The sequence below is a fragment of the Scleropages formosus genome, chromosome 21 (genome assembly GCF_900964775.1).
Source record: "Scleropages formosus chromosome 21, fSclFor1.1, whole genome shotgun sequence".
Classification (NCBI taxonomy): domain Eukaryota; kingdom Metazoa; phylum Chordata; class Actinopteri; order Osteoglossiformes; family Osteoglossidae; genus Scleropages; species Scleropages formosus.
In genome coordinates, this window is record NC_041826.1 from 5,497,146 (window position 1) to 5,520,675 (window position 23,530).

The window sequence follows — 23,530 nt, forward strand, 5'->3', positions numbered from 1 at the left end:
TTTACCCTCCTTTATTTTATTTTTGATAATGATCTCTTGGGATGTCTGTGGATCGGTGTCGCTAAGCACTCTCCTTTAGATGGAGTTCAACAGGGAGGGGGGGGTCTCTTCTTTTGTCTTACACCGGTGATCCAGCGATGAAGCAGCAGCGATGCTCACAGCTCAGAGCGTAAAAGATTCGTGGCTTTTTCCATGTTTTCTTTCACTGGAAAATAACATAAAATCAGAAACCTTTGGGTCTAACACACATACGGAGCGAATGCTGCTATACCGTTTTCAGCGTTATTGCTCCGGAGCGTCCTCGGCCAGACGCGTTCATCTAAACCCACGTATACATCTTTGTCTAGGGTGACAGTCATCACCGCTTTCAAGTTTCATTGCTGCGCAGCTCAACATTTACTGAGAGCAGAAAGCCTGGCATCTAAGGGTTACTGTTAGGGTTAGGGTTAGGACTCCAAAAAGTTGTCACTTGAAAACCCAGCTCTGAGTAAAGCACTTACATCCTGGCAGTAAAATATCCCACTCTATAAACTGATAAAACTTTAATGTGCTTTAAATGAAAACTTTGGGTAAGTAACAAAGTGAAAAGAACTTACATTTATCCATGTCATCCGGATGATACGCGTAGAGGCGGTTGGGGTACTTGCCATGAATGTCAGCACGCACCGTCATGGAGGGGTCTGGAGAAGGGGGACAAAGAGGAAAAGGGGCTTCCTTTCAAAGGGAGAGGCACCCGGTAGCAGAGCAGGACAGCAACCGTGACCCGCTGGGTGGTGGAGGTGCGGCGCGAGGATGCCAGCACACATTTCATTTTCCTCCGGGCCACCGGGAAACAAGCTCACACACACCAAACAGGTGGAGATGAGTTATTACTGGCTGCTGACATGGCACATGACACGACTGACTGGAGGCACTTACGGCACCAAGAGGGACGAGACCGATTCTCATTCCGCACACAAACCCATGCTCCTGTCTTCAAAATGCTCCCTACTACCGATTTCAAATCAGAGCGCAAAGAAATGAAGCAGGTAAAACAAACACGGTCGATGTGTAACGGTTATCATTTAGTCTCACGTGAATGAGCATCATTCTGAGGATGATTTACAGGAACAGCTGAATGACTCAAAGATGCTTTAACCTTCTCATATATTCAACACCTGCAGTACACATATAGTTCTGCGAACAGTGCTGTCTGAAATACGTGAAGCCCTTGTGTCCCTTAGTTTTACCATGAAATGGCTATTTAATGAGAATCAGTGTTTCTCGTGTGACGTAATAGGTGTGTCACAACCAATTCCATATGTTGCTTTAGAGGAGATCGTGTGTGTGGCAGAAACACACGAGTAGTGAAGGTGTAAAAATAAGTGAAGCCCAAGTTGCATTTATGAAACCAAGTAGGTAAGTAGAATCAGGAGTGAAAATCATAGTCATTGATTCTTTTTATAAGTGTATTTTAACACTGAGATTTTATAAATTTATTTCAATATTTTCTGCAAGAATAATCACCATCCTTACAGGGTTCACATGCAGCACTGTATCCACAGCAGTACAGGCAGACAGAAAGTGTGTTTGGGAGGAGAAGTTGAGCACAAGAGCTCATCCTTAACGTTCGGTTCAATTCGAACCGTAACGCCAGGCATTTTGTAGCCGGACTCACCAACAAAGAGGATCCTGGGGACATAACTGCCATCGCGGGCCAGATTTGCGTCTCTGGTGTCATGCTGAAAAATGAATGCGTTGCATTACAAGATTATGATTTATCTCTAATGAAACAAATATTTATCTGCATATTTAATTTTCATCTGACCACATTATTTTGTCTGTAATTTTAATATATATCCTATAAATTATTAACATACAATTTATGTCCAAGACACCATAAAAGAACTGGATTCTTGATTATAACAAAAGGCTTAAAATAAATGCCAGTTTGTGCTTAAATTGAGAAGTCCAGAGTATGCAGTGAGCTATAGAGCACTAAAAATATGTCACTCACCACAACGTTGAGCATGATGAAGTCCTCTTGGGCCATTTTCTGAATGGTGTCATCGGCACTAAATGCTTCTTTAAGTGCTAAAAATATACAAAAGGACGCATGACTTCAAAATAAAATCTCGTTTCCTTTCTTCGGCGCGGCTCATAAATCCAGTTCGTAACATACAGAAAATGTTACTTTTGCAGTTTTATGGATTGCATTAATAATCATATTCAAATGAGTATTTATCGCTGCTCCATAAAGGTCACATGGAAAAATAATTTAAACCTTTTGCACTGCTATCTTGGAAGAGCACGACACACTCGTACGAATCATGAAATGCAAATAATGGAGCACTGTACCTTGACTGTGCGGACACTCCTCCAAATGATGAATGACCATCAATGGTTTTTGACTAAAAAAATGTGTTTAAAAAATCATTTTGCAAGATAATTTATTATGCTTCAGAACAGCACGACAATTTTTGATGCCATCTTTCATACCTCTCTTGCATTTTTGACAAGCCTTCCTCATAGGTCTGGACCCATGTAATTTCATCCCCCCATCCTGAAAATCAAGCCGACGTGAGAAATGCTTAAATCACAGCTTTATTAATAATCAATAACACACAGTCACATGAAACACTTCACAGGCGTTTGAGGAATTTACTGCCATGCAATGTCTGAAGTAGCTCAAATGCGAGATCTTTATTAAAAGCGAGTGATATTTAAAAAAATGATGTAAGAAAAATAAAAATTTAAAAAAAAGAGAAGTGTGTTGAATTTGGAATGCATTACCGAGGTGCCTCATAGAAGCAAATATGTACAAACGAGGTAAATCATGCTGTGGGCACCAGTTGTGGGAAAAGAAGACACTTTGAGACAAGTACCTCTAGAAAGTGTCTGCGGAGGCTTCTTGGATTTCCTCTGGAAGGAGGTACCCAGACAGGCCACGAGCACAATGAGGAAGAAGAGAGCGTCGCTGCTCATTGTGTCAGTCCTGAAACACAGACCACAGGTCACACACACACACACGCTCACACTCTTTCATCATCCTAATCCTGATATTCTAGAACATCTCCAACCTTAGCGTCTAGACAGCTTTAACCCCAGAGAGTCAACATACCAGTGGCTTTCGCTTGGTGACAATTTACTCCGTTGCCAAAGATATGAGGAGCTTTCTGAGGAAAACGCTTTTGTTCTGAAATATGAAAAATTATGTTGAAGGTATCGTGATACGCAGCCACCTTAAAGGATAAACCTGCCTGAGCAGAACTGTTCATACCCCTGCTCCCTTCAGTCGTGGCAACTCAATCAGTCGCATGCAAAAGTATAAGAACATGCTTTAGTGGTACCTCTACTACAATAATAATAATAATAATAATAATAGGTAAACTGCACAAAAAATTAATTTTAAGATAACTTTGTTTGTATATGTACGACATGCTGAACCCGTTTTAACCACATTCTTCCAAAGACATAACATGAAGGAAATGACTGCTCTACTTGGTAGTGGACTTGTGCACACTTTACTGCGCAAAGTCACCCTTAAACGGTGTGTGACCATGCGGTCATATTTAGCTGCGGACTGCTTACCTTGCTGCCTGCGCAGTGTACCGCAATGTTCAGGGGTGCTGAAGAGTGATCCTCAGGGCTGTGTGCCGCCGGTTGGCCCACCTGCTCCGCATGGATTTTATGCACCAGGTGCTGTACAATACCCACCCGACAGGTCTGGAAGTGCACCTCTGTGCCATTAAACCGGTAAACCGAGTTACTTCTCTTCTGTGATGCAAAGCATGAGGAAACAAACACCTCCCTCATACCTTGAAGAGGAAGGCTCTCGCCTCACCTTCATTTCAGGAACTCTGCTGGATTTGCTTTCGTTCATGTCTATTCTTTTCTCTACATTGATCCATTTAATGATGATGATGATGATGATGATGATGACTATAGGAAATGGACATACCACAGAGGGCTGGGTTTTATTGCTCCCCACAGAAGACCCCTCTCTTCCCACACTGCCAACACAAAGCCTCAGCCAGAAAGTCTGGTTACACCATTTTTATTATGAGCAGTTTCAGAGGAGAGCATGTAAAGGGCCCGTCATACTCCCAACTGCAAAGTCCATGCCCATCCCGCCTGATCTCACTAGCCCTGTGTTGTAGCGCCCCCTGCAGGTAGGTGCACGTTACTGCATTGTGCACATACACCGCGCAGACTGTCGCTGTTCTCGGACACGGCTCGGACCCGTCTGGGTGCCGACAGAGGTGAACCACGGTTATTCTTAAGTGTCTGTCTGTAGCAGGAGTCAGTCTGCTTCTTCAGACCTGCAGTCTGTCACACACACAAGATGGGCCTGCCTGGTCTCGCTCTTACTGTTTTGTTGTCAAATACTGTAACTATGGAATATCTCCACACCGGCTCGCTGCGATCTCCTCCTCCAGCCAGTGGGTGCTGTAGCTCATAACTCTGTGTGAGCGCTGTAATGTTGTATTGCTGCTCTGGACATGCTTGAGAACACTTTACACACTCCGTCTGTTACTTATTAAATAGAGTAAAACCTCGTGTCACCAGCTTTTCGCAGGGAATTATAGACAGACAGACTATTATAATTCTGCTTCTAATTCTAGAAGTTCATTTTGCGGCATTCAAACAGTATTTGGGGGGGGGGGGGGGGACAACAATATTAGCATTACCGAGCAGTGATAAACACACACACGTTCGTCTTGCTGGGGTACTTGGTGACACGCTTAGAGACGAACATATTTTCGCTTTAGCGGCAATTTGTTGCGCCCACATGGTCAGTGTTTAGTGGAATAAATTTAAACAGGAGAGGTAAGCTTTTGTGCTATACTTCATAACCTTTCAAGTAGCCCAACAACCCAATCGCTCTTCAGCCAGCCTCGCTCTTTCAGTGTTAGCGGTTGCTACTGGCAACGGTGGCTCGCGCGTTCGCAGTGCGGGCGAGCGGTGCATTGTGGGAACGGCGGAGAACGACATCCTGTGGGGAGCGAAGCGCTGCTCCGCCGCAGAGTGGGAACAGCGGACCGTCCGCGGCTCGTTCGGGGCGGAGGGGCGATGGACGCGTCTGTGCTGAAGAAGACCCAGGACACCCTTGGCAAAGTGATCAAAAAACCGCCTCTGACGGAGAAGTTGCTAAGCAAACCGCCGTTCCGGTACCTGCACGACATCATCACCGAGGTGAGAACCGCCCGGGCGGGAGGGACGGAGCGGCTCGCCGGGCTTCAGCAGGCAGCCCGTTTCTGCTCGGTCAGACTCAGTGGGACGCAGCCGCGGAGTCCCTCGGGGCGGTTCGCGCTGGCCGCACAGCTAACCGCCTTAGTTAGTTTAGTTTGGCAGCGCGGAGTGTCTGGGCGGAGTTCTTCGCCTGCTGCTGCTGTGTGTCCGCTGTGTCTCTCTCTCTCTGCGCGGCTCGTTTTTGCCCCCGTGTGTCGTGTGTTTCTGCGTGTTTGTAGGGTGCCCAGCGAGTTCCTCCCGCCGAGATGCTAACGTTAGCCGCCGTAGCGTAGCTCGAACGGACGTTTCGGCCCTTCACAGAATCCAGCCGCCCTCGTTTCCACGCAAGCGCAGTTAGTTTCTCCCGCTCCTGGCACGAGCTCGTGGTCGCGCAGCGCGCTCTCGATTCCGCCCCCGTTCCCCTTCGGGCGCCTTTTCTACTTCTTCTGGGCAAAAAGTCAAAACCCGGCGTCTCTGTGTCCGTGAGGAAAAGGTGCGGGAAGAGTGTTTTGTGCGGTGGAATGAGCGCTGTCGTGTCTGTTTTATAAATTTTATGTTCATTTCTCCTCAGCGCTTCCTCCACCATCGCAGTAACATGTCACATGATTCTTGTGCACCAAAAGCCCGATGTCGATGATGAGGCGTTTTTGAGTCAGTCAGTGGCTGTTAATGAAGTGGCCCGAGAGCAACATTGCAAAAACTTGCACGACTTGCAGAATAAGGAAATGAATGTGTGACACCACTCAGAGTTTAATTCAGTTGTTGTTCTTGTGCTCTGTGTGTGTAAGTTGTCATAAGTGAGGGGAAAAAATGGTGGGCCTGGTCCCCGGTAAGTGTGTGGAGCTCCACTGAGGACCGTTGAGCGGTTTCTGAGCCCCATGGCATGTGTGACACCTTGTTGCCTTGGCTGTGAAATAACTATTAGATGGGAAGACATTACGCACCTCTGGTTGCTGCCAGTTCACACTTAATGCCTCATTGTTCAGATGAAACAAGATGGGACCATGTACGTTCTTTGGAGAAAAGTGTTTTCCAAAGTAATGTCCAGTGAACTCTGTGTAATGTTATCAGCCCACACACCTTATTCACCAGGGTAACTTACACTGGGTCACTCATCCATACATCAGTGGAACACACACACCCTCTCCGTCACTCACACACTATGGGGAACCTGAACAGCATGTCTTTGGAGTGTGGGAGGAAACCAGAGCACCCGAAGGAAACCCGCACAGACATGGGAAGAACATGCAAACTCCGCACAGACTGAACGGGGATCGAACCCACATCCTCTCACACCACCCAAGCGTAGTGCCACCGTGCCGCCCATATTCCACCGGGACTGAGCTTCATCCACCCCCTATGGCTGCCCTGCCCAGGTCCACGAAGATAGACTGTAGTGACCAGGTGCTTCGCGTTAGAGAAAGGACCCTTAGAGATAATATGGTCACACTGCTGGTTCACTCGCACCTTTATTGCTAGTAAAGCGCAGAAGTTCTCGGTTCTGGCTCCGTTGTGGTGGAATGACCTCCCCCTCTCACTCAGAACTGCTGAAACTCTGTCTACGTTCCAGAAGGGTCTGAAAACTCACTTTTTCCGAACTCACTTCGCCCAAGATCTCTCCAGGTCATGTACGGTGTAAATGTTCATGCACTGTAACTTCATGAGCATACCCAGATAACCCTTTATACAGTCGCTGCTCCTGTATTCTATGTAAATGTTTGTGTACCCAAAAAGAAAAAATTTTTAGGAAGGTTATCAGGATTCATCTGTCCTGTTTTATGCACCTACTCGAGTGATGAACACCAGTGCTTCAAGTTGAAAGAAACTGTTTACTTCTTATCTATTAATAAGGCTTTCTTCCTAAATTAATGATTGCTTCTAATTCAGAAGCACGGGTCTTATTTGAGTATTGTCTCCAGTAAAAATAAAAGCATTTTTTTAAATCGAACCATTGTTTAAGCAAATAGTTCTGAAATTATGGAAAATTGTGGACACAGCTGTGGAAATTATGAATATTTCTTTCTCCAAGGCATTTTTGGTGTTAGATAATCAGCACTACAGTAAAATTTACCCATTTGTACAGCAGGGTGTACCTGCTGTATGTGCTGTGTCAGTTCATAGTAACTGTTTTGTTCTTGGGTACTATAGCAGGAGTGGGATTCAAACCTGGCATGTTCTGATTGTAAAGGTGACAGCTGCCATAGACTGCCTTTTGCCCTCTCTGCCTGTTATTTCATCCAGAAGAGGAGGAGTTATAAATCGATCGTTTGATTGTTTTAAATTCTTCCTGCGCCATTCACCAGTTTTATGTATGGTGCTGAATGCGTGTTCATGTTCATCAAACACGATCAAAGCTGATCGAAGCTTCAGGTGTAGCTCTGCTTGGGTTAAAGAGGCAGCCCTAACTCTTACGGGCCAAGTGGGAGCTGTGAGACAGTGTAAACGTTGGAGTGTGTGAAGTCCAGGCCGATGCTCAAAGGTGGTCTTTTCAGGCATTAACATGTTAGAAAATGTGTGGAATGCAGAAGTACTGTGTCCCACGGTGTATTTTTGGTGTACGTTTCAACAGATGTCACTATGCTGTGACAGTCTGACATCACTTAGATAATAAGGTGTTTTAAATGTTATACAAATAACAGTAAATAGCATTAAATGACACCGAGGTGATTGAATGAAATGTAACAGTGGATATATTAATACTGGGTGTTGGCTGTTGTGATATTCTAGTCCAGAACTGTATTCTCATTCATGGTCTGAACTTATTTTACATAGTCAAGTCACCTGTCCCTATGACCCCCCCACCCCCCCTTGTTTTATATGACATGTTTCAAATTGATTCCACAAAACAGCGTAGCAGCCATCAGAAAGACGGAGTGTTTGTGTCTAGATGCTTTGTTGTCTCATACCACTGAAAGGAGTGAGATCTGGTCCCAGAGAGCCGCTCCCTGGTGATGACCGCTGTGCTCTTCATCCTGCTTACAGGTAATTCGGACCACCGGCTTCATGAAGGGCCTCTATGGCGAGGCAGAACTGAATTCGGAAAACGTCAAGGTACTGTCCTTCCGGGGCTTGTAGCTGTCGAGCATATTTTAATGAACGTTATTATTGAATGGCAACTTGGTGATGTAAGTAGGTCAGCAGAGCTGTCACCCTAGCCATTGTTCGATCACCTGTATTTGTCGTTATACTAAAGCTGTACCTTAGATATACCTTAGACCTTGATTATTACATGTTAGTGTCAGTTTATTGATGATTTATATACTAGAGCCCAGTGTTCTCCAGTTTCACTACACTCTGTTGCCATTAACTAGCTGGACGTGTAACATGTTTAAAAGTGGAGAAAATGAACACCTTTAGTGGTAGGCCTTCATCTCTTCATCATTGGACACCATGAGCGTTTCATAGGTGTTTCCTTTTAGCATCGGCTCATTGGGAAAAGTGGTGAAATACGCCAGCGCAGCAGTGCTCTCAACTTCCGATCGTCACAGCGCACGAGCTTGTTGCATTTTACCACGGTTTCAGTTATCACTTCAAGTAGTGTTTTTGCAAGAGATGAATTGGAATAGTTAACAATATCAAAACCTATTGATGAGCAGTAAAAGTCAGTGCAGCCTTTCACAGCCTATAATAAGGTGGGATATTAAAAGGATTATAAAGCTGCGTTTTTTTTTAAAATGAAGCCAATAATAAAATTACAGATGAGACATTTTGGACCAGCAGAGTTTTTTTTTTTTTTTTTTTTTTTTTTTTCTTTTTCTTTTTTTTTTTTAGTCATGTATTGTTTGCAGGAAACGTGATGCAGATACTGAAATTTAAATGAAAAGGGACAGCATTAACACCGAGTAAATTAACTGTGAAATATATTCAAATATAAAATGTTTTCCTATAAAGGTTTGGGCCACTTTCAAAAACCTGCCTTGTTCTGGGATTTTATTCTTTGTGGGATGTCATTATAGGTTTGGAATGTAAATCAAGTACAGTACCACGTTTTTTTCCTTTTCACTTCCCACATACAGTAGAATTAGATTAAAATCCTTGAGTCATTTCAGCCTTTCATGTTTTCCCATCATCTGTGTTACTTAATAAATGTCCATTTGCAAATTATATAATTTTGTGGATACGTTGTAATTACTATTTGTTTAAGGTCAGTGGTGCTGGAACGGAAAGCACTTTTTTGCCTGTCTGGGCATGAAGAGTGAAATTTGGACTAACTACAGGACAGCTGGTAGCGTAGTGGTTAGAGCTGCTGCCTTCGGACCCACAAGGTTGCAGGTTTGAATCCCACCTCCAGCTCTAGTACCCTTGAGCAAGGTACTTGCCCTAAATTGCTCCAGTAAAATTACCCAACAATTATGGGTAAGACATTGTCCATCTCTTAATCCTGTAAGTGTCTTTGGGGAAAAGCATCAGATGGATGTAAGAGTGGACAGAGACTGGAGCGCAGTCACTGCTGTGTATAGAAGGCACTGTGTGCCAAGATGAACATGGCTGTTCAGTATGATTACTGCTACAGATTGAAGGAGGAGGGGAGATGCAGACCTTGGTCAGGGACAGCTTTTGTGTGTGTGTGTGTGTGTGTGTGTGTGTGTGTGAGAGAGAGAGAGAAAGCTCTCACACCTAATCTTATTATTATGCTGCTGTGGCACAGAGCAAGTGCACTGATGTGGCGCATAAATAATGAATATATTCCTCATGTCCGCCACAATAGGCCCTTAACTGACCGACCGACCACACACTGGCTACAGAGGAACAAAGAGCACCTAGTGATGTCTTACACAGAGGGGATTCGGAGGCACATTTCTGTGTTTTTTTTTTTTTTTTTTTTTTCCCCCCCCTCTCCCCTTCTCCTCCTCCCTCTCAAAGTGACATGGTTCCAGACTAGTGTCCCTGAGAGCTGCTTTCAGCAGCACATAGTAAGGACATTTTGGGAAGGTAGCAGTTTGCAGTCATCAGTGGGCGTAGTGGGATGCAGTAGGCGTGGTGCTAAAGTCAAGCAACATCCTGTTTCTGATCATTTTCCGCCACGTTATTAGCGGATACCACATCCTTTTATGCCTAGAAGCAATGCGGGCTCTTTTTGGAATTGCAGGCGATCAGAAGACCAATGGCTTCTGTCTTGTTTCTGTCCACTTTCACTTGTTGCAAACACAGTGTTGAAGGCAGTGCTAATCACTTGAAACGCTCAAAGTGCCACGCGTTTCTCGGCACTGTGCGTTTCTAAATGACAGTCGGCAGAAGGGCTGAAGGCTGGTGCTGATGAAGTCTCTGCTGATCAGCTCTCTGTGTCCCGCAGGATAAAGACACCAAGATCGCCTTCCTTCAGAAAGCCATCGACGTGGTAGCGATGGTGAGCGGCGAGGCGCTGGTGGTGAGGCCCGTGCGAGTGGTGGCGGGCCACGAAGCAGAGCGAACCAACGAGTTCCTGCAGGCCGTCGGCAGGTGCTGTCTGAACAAGGTCAGCTGGTGGAAGTAGCGCCGACGGCGCGGCTGCGGTCCACGTCGTCAACCACCGGGTTGCGAGTGTGTTCAGACCGCTGTGCCAAGTGAAGACACAGCCAGTGGCCTTTCATCCTACACATTTCTCCAGTTAGGCTGAAGAGGAATATTTATGCCTTTATTCAGTGTAATTAGACCCCTGGGTTTACCGGGGAACTTGCTGATGTCATTGTGCACAAGCAGGGATTCAGTGTGATAGCAGATGTTCATGCTTTGAACTCCACTTTATAATTGTGTTACTGTGCTTCCTGCTTTAGTTCTCCTGCGTGTGCTGAAGTCTTCAGTGATCAGTGTGGGTAATGGAAAATGTCTCTATTCAGCTGTCCAGTGAAGACGCAGTAAAGAGAGTGCTGGGTGGGGACAAGCCGGACCCAAGAGGGAAATTCACCAGCTCCAGATCCAAAGACAAAGAGAACCACGAGGCCAGAGAGCGCCACAGGGAGAAGGAGGTGAGAGTGCCGTGGCCGCTTGTTGCCACAGCAACAGCGCATAACAAAGAAGGCGCTGCAGCGGCCACAGTGTCTCTGCTGTGTGCAGGGTGTGGATCCTCACACAGATACCGTGTGTACAAGTTGTCAGTTCCTTTTGTACAATGAAAACTTTTGCCTATAAAGCCAGATCGATTGGAGCCTCATTGATACCTTTTGAGGTGTGACACCGGTCCTTCAGCCAGCGCAGCTGAGATCGAAGTGTGATCATAACTCGTTTCTTTTCGCAAATCCAGTCACCTTTACAGCTGTATAAGTGAATAAAATGAAACAGGCATACCTTGATTTAGTCACCGCTTAGCTTCTGTATAAACCTCAGATGAAGGTCTAATAAATAATCTAGTCTTTACACAGCCGCTACTCCTGTATTGTACGTAAATGTTTGTGTATCTCAAAAAAAATTGTACGAAGGTGATCAGGATTAGTCTTTTCTGAGTTTTATGCAGCTACTCATGTGCTGTACATTGGTTCGTATGGTGGAAAGAAACTCACTGTACTTAAGAATCATGTCTGCAACTACGTGTCTCTTTCTCCTAATGTAATGCACACATTTTTTCTCTGAGATGTACGTCGCTTTGGGGAAAAAAAGCGTCTGCTAAATAAATGTAAATAAGGATAAAGATGGTAGTCAGCTTGACACATGGGGCATAACCACCCAGACTTATGGTGGTCATCTCATTAGCATTATTATTTTAACGTCCCCATGTTTGGATGTAGCATTTATTTTTTGAGTCTCAGCCACTGTTTACTTTTGGTGTCTAGCAGCAATTGCATTTTTGTTTACAAAACTTTAATTCCCTGAAAGTTTCTTTTTTTAAATTGTGAGCAAGTCAAGAAGTGAGTGTGTTCATGGGGCTTTTTTTTATTATTATTATTATTATTGGGCAGCGGTTAGCATAATGGTTACATCTGCCACCTTTGGGCTCAGAAGGTGCAGGTTCAGATCCCACCTCTTTGTCTAGCACCATTGATGAAGGTACTTAAATTGCTCCAGTAAAATTACCCAGCTGTATAAAAGGGTAACTAACTAAGTAGCTTAACAGTGTAAGCCCCTTTGGAACACTCAGGAACACCAGATATGTGCTGTAAACACTGTGGAATTGACTTCAGTTAATCCGGTTGACATTCCTGTTCTGCTCAAGTGCTGTGTACTACCAACTGCTGACTTAGTGTGGAAATGCAGGTTGCAGGAATTTTAGACAGTTGCTGAGGACAGTCATTGCAATTTCAATAACTACTTGTCTTGAGTAGGGCTGCTATGAACAGGAGCTTAATTGAAGATAATGCAGTTAAAAAGAAAAAGGAAATTAACTGAAAAAAGTGCACAATTTGGAAAAAAAATAACAATTGTGTGTAATATGAGGAGCCAGACTACGAGGATAAGTGGTGACGAGGACAATGGGGCCTGTTTAAAACATGCAGCTTTATGTTCCTCGCAGTGGTTTTGCTGTGCGTGTGACATGAAGATTGACTGTAGTAGGTTCAATACACACTTTGTGATGTGAAATTGCTGCTGTCCTTGCAAGTTGGACTGAATCTTTGTAGGGTCATGTTTTACTTGTTTACCTTACAGCCAAGGAGGGACATCAAGGAGCAAAGTTCCAGCAGGGACCGAAAGGAGTCGGACGTGGCAAAGGAATCGGAGAGCAGAAGATCGGAGAAGGACAAACCCCGTGAGGCAGAGAGGACAAAGGATTCGGAAGGCAAGAGGCCAGAGAATGAAAAGCCGCGGGAGACAGAGAGAAGGAAGGAGTCTGAGGGCAGGAGGCTGGAGAAGGAGAGACCGCGAGTGCCAGAGAGGATGAAGGAACGGGAGCGCAGCAAGGACAAGAGTCGAGACAGGGAGCGAGACAAAGCCAAGGACAGAGGCAGAGAGCGGGATGCACACAGGGAGAAGGACAGAGAAAGGGACCGCGAGAAGCGCAAGGAGAGGGATCGAGATCGAGAACGTCGCAAGGACACAGAGGACAGGCAGAAGGAATCGGAAAGAGCTGAGAGAAAGGTAGGTTTTCACAGCTTCACTGGCAACTTAATGCCCCCGTGGAAAAGTGCAGCTGCTGGGCTCACTGTGGGGGTCCCCTTCTCTTTAGGATCGAGACCTAGCAGAGGAACCGAACAAGCAGCCCGCTGAGCAGCCTCTCAGAAACGGCACACAAGACAGCGAGGTGAGCGTCGCCCTCCCTTAGTCGTGTCATTAATTGTGTCACAGACAAAACAGGTTTGAACCAAATTCTTCTGTCATTGAATGGCTTCCTTTCCCCAACACGAAAAGTTTGACACATGAGGCCGAAGAACAGGTACAGCTAATATTTTTGTTCCGCTGCACATTTAAGAACTCTTCAGTCATCATTTCTTGCAGTTTGACATTTGCGACCGAAATAAAAATAGTACCACTAGCCCCAAACAGCAGTCAGCTACAGGGAGCTGTGTGTTGTGGTGACCGGCTGTTTCCACAAAGTTCACCGCACTCCCCGCGAGACTGTAATCACAGCTGTATTTGTGCATCCTGCGTTTGCTGTGTCTGTCTGCACAACAGACAACCCCTTGTTATTGATTGGTCACTTGTAATGCAAGGTGACATTTTTTTTCCACAGTGGAAAATATTAAGAATAATAATCTGCATAACCTTTTTGAAAGCACAAGTATTAAACCCCACACATGAACGCTATACACGGTAGAGTCGGTATAGTCAAAGTCCAGGCCAAAACGAGCCCGAAATTGTGTTCAAAGCAGTTATCGCTTCATGAGGTCTTTCTGTCAAGTGTATTGAATACTTATGCAAATTGAATATTGCCAGTTTTGAATATTTTCAGGAAAAATTAACTCAAGCACAGCACAGTGTGTCCCCATCCTTCCCAGCCCGTTCCTCCGTCTTTGAAGTGCGCTTTGCATCCGGGCCTTTTGCGCTCCATGAACCAGGCCTCACACCTCTGCCTTGCGTGTTACTCTTCGCCCAGCAGGAGAGTCCAGCCAGAATACCACGACCGTCATCGGCCAAGGGCCAGCGGCAGTGGCCCAAAGCGGGAGCGCCGGGTGAGTAAGAGCTGAGTGTTCATTTGCAAATATCACTGTAGTCCTTGGGCAATAAACCCCCTCCGCTTTCTACAGTGTTGATTTTTCACATTGCCTCATTGTACTAGACAGAAGTGTACTTCCCTATATTCTGTCTGCTAATGTAGACACCCCCACCCCTTTTTTTGTTTTTTAGATGAATCGGACAGTGATGGAGGTTAGTGTTCTTAAGTAATGAGTCTACTACTGCATGGGAAAGCAGTAGTCTTGGACAACAGGACTGTTGAGGTTACATCTTTTAGACTCTTTACACTTGTATTGGAGTGATTAAATGCAAAGCCTCAGTATACCTGGACTCTCCTGTATGATGTTCTCCTGGGTTTTGTCTGCAGGGGCAGAGCCTCACTTGGATAAGAACAACCCGCTGGAGAATGGGGATATGGTGGACTCCCAGAGACCCCAGACTGCCGTGAGGTCAGCTGAGAGTGTGTGAGATGGTTGGCCTGGGGCTTTAGGTTAAGCTCCGGTTTGTTACAATTAGCAGTAATGACCCCAGGAAACCTCAAGAGCTGAAATGATGCCAGCATGGCCAATTTGACTTCAATGGGAGGGGAGAAAATAGCAGGGAGGCTGGGCTCTGTAGGGAAGGAAGGTGTGTGTCTTTTTTTTTGCCCCAGGTCAGGGTTTTGGACCCGCTGTGGAATTCATTGATAAAAATCTCCCCCCCCCCCCCGTGCCTTTTTAGAACCACACGCAACAGCAAATAATTTGGCTCGCCATGCTCTCGTGTAATTTCCAGCTGCACTTCAGCATTGCAGTAACCTCACCTCTGAAGCATTCTTTTGCAGCAGTGCCAAAGAGCTGCGTGTGACCACCTTCCTCTGAAAGGAATCAGCCCTAGTCTATTGTGTGGCTTGTGTGTGGTGGGCTGTGAGAGTAATGGACATGGTCTGCCCCCGCAGCCCCAACAGGAGGATACCGCGCCCAAGCAGCGCTCGCCCAGCCCCTCCCCGCGTGAGGAGACAGGAGAGCAACGCGGAAGGAGTGTCAGCTGAGAGGTGAGACAGTGGTGTTCCCAGGGTGCTCAGAATGGGGAGATGAACCAGTCCGACAGGCCCTCTACTCACCCACGTGCTCTGTGGTACGCTTGGGCTGGACATTTGTAACGTACGCTGGTTTCCGGTAGCAGTTCCTGTCCCCCTCTTCAGCAGAGCTCATCTGCTTCTGCACAGGCTGGGCAGTACAAAGCCCCCATCGGCGGTGATCATAGATGGGAGGAAGCTCTCCCAGGATGAAGAGGATGATGAGCAGTTTGTGGTGGAGGAGGCTGCACCTCTCCCCTCTGACATGCCTGAACTGGAGGCGGTGAGGGTTCGCACCTTCACTGTTTGGCTCTGTACCTGACAAGTTGAGAGTTTTTATATATGGCCATACATACACACGCATGCTACAGGAATGGCAGATGACAATTCAAAGCAGAACTTTGCATTACGCACCCCTTCTCACAGAGTTCTCCCTTTCCGCAGGAGCCTGATGCAGAAATACAAGGGAACGATAAACACGGTATGCCAGTTTACTAAAGATTGTCCACCATGACTACATACACTGGGAGGTTTGGACTGGCTTAAGATTTGTTTTTGGAAATGTGAATAAGTATTCAAAGAAGATGATGTGGCCAAGTCTGTTTCGTGATTATGCTCCTGGGGAACGCATTGTTGTAGAAAGTAAAATTTAAAAAAAAAAAAAAAAAAAAAACCTTGAAGAGATTATAATTGTCATATTTCCATGTTTCAATGATGAATGACAATGAACTTATTACCCAAAATTGGTTAAATGATTTAAAATTAGTTTTAAGTGGCAGGTGAAAAGGAACTTCTCTAAAAGGAAACTTGTAAAACCTCAGTTTTGCAAGTAAAGGCTTACATTAAAATAAACCCCTGGATCAGATCCCCCAAACAAGCATTTTTCCCAGCAGTCTCTTCTGGAGCATCTGGCTCCCTCCAGTGTTTGAACTGAGGTTATGAATCACTTATGGTTATGGATACAGTTGGGCCTCCAAACAACTCCATGCTGGCCATGGTCCAGTAATAACCCCAGTGCCAACACTACTTGTGGCACCACTTTGCCATTGTACCTTTAGTACAGTTTGTTCTAGACTGATGTTCTAATACTTGTCATTCTCTGGGCTTTACTCTGTCATTACTTTCATTTTCCAGGTGGACTGGTCAAAAAAATCCTTGAAACCAAGAGAGACTATGAGACATCGTCGTCATCGCCAAAGTCAAAAGAGCAGGTAAGGGCCAAGTCTGATAGGTGTAACTTCTTACCAGTAGATGGCGCTGTGGTTCTGGGGTGCGCTTCACGTCTGCAGCCGCTCAATGGGAACATACCTTGCCTGTGGGCAAACATTCGGACCATCGTGATAAACGCATTTCCATGATTTCTTGGAACAACCACAAGCAGTGCAGAAGTATGTGGGCTGCAGTAAGGGACAGTGATAATTTGTGTGGACGTCTAACTGCAGCCCTTTGGTCCCACAGCAGCTTGTGCCCCTGCGGCTGAACACAGCATACACGCACAGTGGATACACACGGTGCAGCTTCACATGCAGATAAATGCATCCTGACCTACGGCATCTGTTCAGTTGTACATTTCTTCTTAGACACTTGACTAGTATTCATTTGAGATTCTGAATTTCCTGTAATGGAATAACACTCCCTTGCGCAACAAGGGATTTGGATGGTCCTCCAAGCCAGAGCAGTGAGGCCCAGCAGCACCAAACACTTTGCATGTTTTCACCCTCGGAGGCACAGCGACAGGGAGAGCATTTCGCATTCCTGCACATCGCTTATGAATTGTCTGCAGAAATCCACTCCACCCCATCATACCACGTAGTAAATGTGGCTTACTTTTTCACCCTCTTTCTTCCAGATTGTATTTTTTTTGTAGCCTCTCCTTTCCTGTTGAACACTGAAGGATTTTGTTGCTTTTCATTGGCATTTTCAGAATTTCACCAACTCTTGTAAAGGTGGTTTTCCCTCTCACTCCTGGTGGAGCTGCTCATCTTGTGCAGTCTCTCGAGTTGCTTAGTGTCGTGAGGGAACACTTTGTCCAGGCAGGGCCCGCCGCTCATGTGTGATCTCCCCCATTTGGCGGAATACAATGAGGTGTTCCAAGCAGGAGCTGTCATGGCTGCACCATTTGGGGCTGGGGCCTGATGGGAAGGAAAGGACAGGACTGCTTGCCATCCCTTACCTCCTTTGTGCTGTCACAGATCCTGCCTGTGGACTCATTTGTACAGATGCTCCTGTGTGTCAGTTGGTAGTGACTGCCTTGCAGAGTTCCAGTCCTATGTAGCTGCACTAGTAGTGAGGGAAGGGCCAGACTTCCCCACGCCGCTTTCACGCAGTTGACTGTGACTGGTTCTGTGTTGCATCGGGGAAACACTCCTCTCGACATCCCTGCAAACACTTGCGGTCTGACATGTGTCCCTGCGCTGAGACAGAAGAATTTGCTGTATATTTTCTGGTGGACCTTCGCCGTCACCTCTCCCAGTCACATGTGTGTTGTATATTATTGTAACATACATTTTATTTAGATGTCAAAGGAGGTCTCACAGCAGCTGCCTTTTCTAGCTCTCCTTTTACACCAGCGAATTACTCTTGATGAAAGTTTGCGATGGATAAACAAACAGGCACGGTTTTTAAAAAAAAAAAAAAAGGGGGGGGGGGCACCGCTGAGTGGAGGAAGAGCAGAGTGCTCACTGGAGTCTTGTGGCTGCTTCTGGGGGTTCGGCTCTCTCTGTCGTGCTCCTGTCAGAGCAGCTTCTCTTAGGGTAATGTGTTTTGATCCAGCACATCTGTCACACTTTACAACTAAAAGGATGATGGTTGTTTGACTGTTATATAAACTCAAAACTTTGCATGAATTTGGACTTAAGTGTGTAAATATTGCCTGATAAGAGGATTTGACAGAGCTCTTGATCTAGAGTTGCCTGCAGCACCATACTGATCACTAAGAAAAATGATGGTGCACATAGCTGACCACAATTTAGCAAACAGTCAATTTTTATAGGCTTATCAAAGTGAATTGAGTGCATAGCCTGTGCGTCCCTTCTTTGTTTCCAGCTGCATTCGGAACGTAAGTTTTACTGAAACACTTATGCAGCGGATTATTATAAAATGCTCTCGGCCTTTGACAATGTTTGTAAATGAAGAATTCAGAGAGGTGCAGTTGTCATTTAGTCAAGATAATTGTATTACTCTAAGGGTTCGTGGTGTTCCTGCAAGCTGTAACATATTGTCACCGAGTTTGAAAAACTAAAGTGACTTGATGGAAAGCCTTAGTTGTACCTGCCTGCTTTTTCCTATTAAATTGTACACTGATTTTAAAATTAGTTGCACAGTTGATTCAAATTAGGGGAGACTGTTACGAAACACAAGCTGAGGCCCCGTTGCTATTTTGACACACCCCCTTCCCTGTGTTTGTCTCTAGCTCTTGTTCATGTTTTACATCAAGTCTCTTGAAAGGGACTTTATACCAGAACAATAAAGCATACCCTGTAAGGATGGACACCTGCCAGCGTAATCAGTGCCGTGGTGTGTGCGCGAGCTGGAATAGCGGGTGTGCAGCAGGCCCTCCTATCCCTCTCCTCCCTCCACTGCACTCGTGTTATTTTTATCATCTGGCCGGTCAGGGCTCAGTTCATCTCACTCCCGCAGCACGCAGGCAGGACAGCGAGGGGCCATCGCACTGCATTCAGCGCTGTGTCCTCAATGCCTCTGTCTGGAAAAAGCAGGAGCAGGTTCGATGTTGCTCGTCTCTGCATGACCTTTAGAACACGGAGCAACGAGGATTTTTATACGTACACTTCTGCTAACATTAGGAGGTAATCTGCCAAAATAGCCTTGGCTCAAGTGAGCACCATGAAACACTAATGTTGCTCAATTAGTTAAGGTGCGGGTGTGTCAAGGTGCCCTGTTTCACGCAAGATTGTTGTGATAAAATAGGAAAGTTTGGATGGGTCCATCCTCAGGGGGGCCGGGCCCCACTGAACGCCACCTGCTCCAGGAACCCGGCCCCTCTCTGATGGGGAACACAGACGACGCCGGCCGCACCCAACACAAATATTTTTCTTGGTTCGAGGAGAAAATGAGTAAAAGGAAGAGTGCACAGCACTGACAGACCCTGACAAAGGCCTCAATAAACCACTGATTTATATCAGCCGAGAGCAAGGAGGTCGTAAGCGATGCAGCGGTGGGTGGGTGGGGGGGGCAGGTTCTGCAAACACACGGCACCTTGGCGTGCGGCGGGCGCTGAGCTCAGACTGAAAGTAAATGTGCTGGGTGTTTGTGTAGCGGCGCAGGGCACTACGGGTTGTGGCGTACCACCCACAATGCAGCGCTGCAAAAGGCATCCCGTCTCCATCAGCTGTCTATCTCAAAGAAAAAATTCTGAGAAGCTGTTCTTTACTTCCTCTCATAAATCAGTTTAAAAACTTCTCTGCTGCTAAAGTAAATATGCTTTGTGATTTAAAAAAAAAAAAAAAAAAAAAAACTGAAAAATGCATAAAGTCCTTTCTCTGTTTATTTTCAGGCTTCATTTCTGCAATCCCTGCAGGCGGGATATTTGGGTCTGACAAATGGCACAGATGCTGACACTTTGTCCGTTTAGCACCACTTCAGTCTGAGGACTGAAATAAAGGGTTTTCATTTAAAGTTAATGGACAGAGGATGTTCTCCATAAATGCAACGTATTTAAGAATGAGTCTAAACTTTGCTGCGGTAGCCAGTTTTCCATATGCAGGTCTGGTGTCACCCGTGATACTGTGTCTGTGCTGTGTGCAGGAGCGAATCCCGCTGTCGCACGCTGCATGGAAGAAAGAACGTGACCTAGTCTCCAGGGAGATGGAACGCCTGCGAGCTTCTGTCCAGATGGTGTGCCGCAGCGCCCTACCCCTGGGCAAGATCATAGACTACATCCAGGAGGACGTGGACTCCATGCAGGTTGAGCTGCAGGCGTGGCGCCACGAGAACTGGGAGCACGCTCAGTCCCTGCTCGAGGAGCAGAGGTGGGGTCTGCCACTCACACAAAACCCTGCAACATTGTGTTTAAGACCACCATAAAAAGTTAAGCGATGATGGGACGTGAACCTATGAGTCAGCCCACTGTGCACATGAGAAATTTACATTTATTTAGCAAACACTTTTCTCCAAAGCGACTTACAATGAACTCTATGTAGTGTTATCAGCCTACACACCTTATTCACTACAGTAACTTACACTGCTAGATTCACTACTTAGAATAGGTCACTTATCTATTCATTAGTGGAATACACTCACTGTGGGAGGAAACCAGAGCACCTGGGGGAAACCCACGCAGACACAGGGAGAACATGCAAACTCCACACAGGCTGAGTGGGGATTGAACCCACGCCCTCTCGTACCACCCAGGCGCTGAGAGAAAGCAGTGCTACTCACTGTGCTGCTGCGCCAGACACTACACTCATTGCAAGACCAGTTAACTGCTGTCATTATGTTAAATAATTTTGGTTCCAATCGCCATCCTGCTTTTTAAAGAAATAGTTACTGACTGTGTCGCCGCAAAACATGCAATATGAAACCCCATGGAGTGACGTCATGTTCACGCAGAATCACGGACAGCACAGTGGAGCCCCTCAAGACAGAGCTGGCCCAGCTGGAGCAGCTTATCCGGGAGCAACAGGACAAGATCTGCGCCGTCAAGTCCAACATTCTCAGGAACAAGGACAAAATCCACAAGATCATTTCTAGCATCAGTCTCTCCACCCGCACCTGAAGAAGCTTCAGGCGCACTCGTGTCGAGAGGCCCGTCCCCGCTCGTCGTGTGAGGTATCGCTTGGGAATGAGAGCAAGGAGCCGCGCTGCTCTCAGATCAGCGCTAGCTGGCTGCCAGACACACTGTCGCTCACCCTCCCACCCTCACCATTTCCCATCTATGTGCCTTCCAGTCAAACTGCACTTTTGGGGTTTTAACATGTCCTTGTGTCCCTTTCCCGTGACGTTGTCACCTCCGATTCGGCAAGCTCCGATCCTTGCTGCCACGCTATTCCACGTGTACGCTGGCTCCTCGTGCAGGTGTGTTACGAATTTGAGGAGATGCACCCTTCCTGTTTGTTTAGTTGTCATGTACCTTCTAAAAATTCTCATTTAAAGGAGCAAAGGCAACCTCTAAATTTTCAGTCAGCCAATAGATGTCAGTAAGATGCACCCAAGCGGAAGAGGAGTGCGTTGTCGCCTTAATGCAGCTCTTTTCCACAGCACATCTGCTACCTGTGAGTGTTTTTACCATCAGTGACAAGCTGGAAGTTGCATGTTCATGGCATGAAATGGCAAACGTCAGGGCTGAATAGAGGTGCTGTGTTCCTGCCTTTGGTCATTTCAATTTACTTGGATAATGAAATACTGGCTTGGAAAGTATTTTTGTTACAGCCGTATGCTCAATTTCTTTTAAACAGCCTAACTAGCAACTAAATCAGGGGATGTCTGTTATGAACCTTTTGTTTGCAAAGTGAGGAGCCGGTGTACCGTACCGTACTTGTCCTGCCGAATGCATTCTTAGGCTTGTTTTGCCAAGGAAGGCTTTGCCTGCAGACTTGTCAGGTGCCCACGTAAGGTTCAGTGACGGGGGAGTGTTTCGTCAAGAGGACTTCTGCAGGTACCGTGTTTGCAATACTTCCCTGCCTTTCCGTTTGCTCGTGTGCTAATGAGCTGAAGGATAGGGTCCCCCCAGACCCTGACGAACCTGTCCTTATGAGCACCTCTGCACTTTAAACAATGGCATTACCACACAGCTGTAGAAAGGCTGCTGAGCTGCACGGAGGGTAAGGACTGGCTCATGACACGGATATGCCGAGCATCTTTTAGAAGCTTTCGAGCTGCAAATAACCTGATGGCAGCCATGTGCTCAATTACTTGCCTTCTACTCTGTCACACCCTTTTCTCTAAGCTTAACTGCAGTTGCTAATGCCACTTCGCTAAAGTTCACTGGTCAAATGTGACTGGAATAAGGTGAGTAGATGGCTGTGCTGTGGTTTTTGGGGTGCATGTGGGGGTATCGTAATTGATAGTCTGATTTGTTTCTCGAACCTGGAAGTGCTTCTTGTTAGTGTAGTGTCCTCTAGTGGCGATACTGAACATGACTGGTTAAAGAACATGATCAAAAAGTGGCAAAAGTAAATATGATCACCTAAATATTATACCTAAGAGTAGCTTCTTTTTACCATGTGACATACGGCAGCTGTACATTAACATTTTCGTACAATCAGCTTTGTTACAAATGAAACACCATATTTACGCTTTAGAATGAAATCGAGTTCAGCTTTTGTCTCAAATTACGAGCGTTAGGAGAATGTACTGCAGTTTCGATTTGGTTTTAAAGCACTCGCTTCCGTCTTCATATTTCTTCGAGAGACTATTTTTTGAAAAGGGAACCATTTTACACAGTAATGTCTATCACCCATAGTTCTTTCAAACTTTATTTGTACATTTTGTATAGTTTGTCTATCATAATTCACAGATGACTATAATTTTTGTAGTGGAGTAAAATAAAATGTGACATTCCAATAAAAGAATGCGCCGCGCTGTCCTGTGTGTCTATTTTGAAATCCAGTGTAAATTTAGAACATGGACACCTTAAAAAAAAAAAATGTATAAAGATATACAGTATCACATTCTTCATTGCTTCACACCTTCAGCAGTAGTGTTGAGTTCAAATAGTTGGTTTAATCCTGTTCTAAGGCCCCCCTGCAACCTTCCACTAATGAGGGAGATACTGAACCCTTTATCCACTCCACAGTCCAAGGACGTACTGGACTTTAGTGACTCGGTGACCTGTAGCGTGTGCGGGCTGGTTCCCTATCCAGGCTGTACCTGCCTCCTCAGTGATGAATGAGTGACGGGGGACCCCTAGAAGCACCGCTGAGGACCTTCGTGGCAGCTGTTCTCCTGCTTCCCGTCACCCAGCTGCGCTGTGGGACTGTGACCAGCGTGGACAGCTATCAAGCGGAGTAACACACGGGCCTGAATAAGCTCAGAGAACATGCAGCGCACCTCCACCTCCGCACACTGTTCACAAACTGATCGCTTTAAACAAGCTCACACACATACACCGTTTGACATCGCTCTAGGAAACACTACACTGTTAGGCATCACTTTCTTCCCACAGTGTTCTTTCACAAACAGAAAAACCAAATATAGTCTTAAGCAGTGTACTGTGGATTGTAGCAAAAATGTAGTAAAAACAGTAAAACAAGTTGCAATAAGGCTAGAAAAAGAAGGAAGTAG

The 23,530-nt window shown here is 45.9% G+C and overlaps 2 protein-coding genes across 5 annotated transcripts; one reads left to right on the top strand and one right to left on the bottom strand.

Moving 5' to 3' along the window:
• On the bottom strand, positions 1-3,814 carry LOC108924302 (anterior gradient protein 3-like). Of its 2 annotated transcripts, XM_018735593.2 has the most exons (9): positions 3,571-3,814; positions 3,101-3,175; positions 2,865-2,974; positions 2,479-2,542; positions 2,338-2,390; positions 1,997-2,073; positions 1,658-1,721; positions 597-680; positions 1-205 (listed from the first exon to the last, which is right to left on the bottom strand). In XM_018735593.2, the coding sequence occupies exons 3-9, from the start codon at positions 2,962-2,964 to the stop codon at positions 156-158; spliced, it is 492 nt and encodes a 163-aa protein (XP_018591109.1). In that variant the 5' UTR covers positions 2,965-2,974; positions 3,101-3,175; positions 3,571-3,814; the 3' UTR covers positions 1-155. The 2 variants fall into 2 exon arrangements, with proteins under 2 accessions (XP_018591109.1, XP_018591110.1); XM_018735594.2 differs by lacking the exon at positions 3,101-3,175.
• Positions 3,815-4,630: 816 nt separating this feature from the next.
• Positions 4,631-21,473, top strand: LOC108924301 (TRAF3-interacting protein 1-like). 3 transcript variants are annotated; one of them, XM_018735592.2, is made up of 15 exons: positions 4,631-5,175; positions 8,194-8,262; positions 10,505-10,666; positions 11,028-11,156; positions 12,769-13,197; positions 13,286-13,360; positions 14,153-14,228; positions 14,404-14,424; positions 14,600-14,681; positions 15,170-15,265; positions 15,440-15,572; positions 15,734-15,770; positions 16,424-16,500; positions 20,054-20,277; positions 20,858-21,473. In XM_018735592.2, exons 1-15 carry the CDS (start codon positions 5,053-5,055, stop codon positions 21,021-21,023), a joined length of 1,899 nt encoding a protein of 632 aa, XP_018591108.2. In that variant the 5' UTR covers positions 4,631-5,052; the 3' UTR covers positions 21,024-21,473. The 3 variants fall into 3 exon arrangements, with proteins under 3 accessions (XP_018591108.2, XP_018591107.2, XP_018591106.2); XM_018735590.2 differs by having other exon boundaries at positions 4,632-5,175; positions 14,156-14,228; XM_018735591.2 differs by lacking the exon at positions 14,404-14,424.
• Positions 21,474-23,530: the final 2,057 nt, after the last annotated feature.

Bases quoted from the DNA above. Each gene is read 5' to 3' on its own strand.
- LOC108924301 (XM_018735592.2), top strand. From the start codon at position 5,053: ATGGACGCGTCTGTGCTGAAGAAGACCCAGGACACCCTTGGCAAAGTG. The intron at 13,361-14,152 runs GTGAGCGTCGCC...CTCTTCGCCCAG, and splicing joins ACGGCACACAAGACAGCGAG to CAGGAGAGTCCAGCCAGAAT. The intron at 14,229-14,403 runs GTGAGTAAGAGC...TTTGTTTTTTAG, and splicing joins GCCCAAAGCGGGAGCGCCGG to ATGAATCGGACAGTGATGGA.
- LOC108924302 (XM_018735594.2), bottom strand. From the start codon at position 2,964: ATGAGCAGCGACGCTCTCTTCTTCCTCATTGTGCTCGTGGCCTGTCTG. The intron at 2,543-2,864 runs GTACTTGTCTCA...CTTGATTTTCAG, and splicing joins TCCGCAGACACTTTCTAGAG to GATGGGGGGATGAAATTACA. The intron at 1,722-1,996 runs GTGAGTGACATA...TTCATTTTTCAG, and splicing joins TCATCATGCTCAACGTTGTG to CATGACACCAGAGACGCAAA.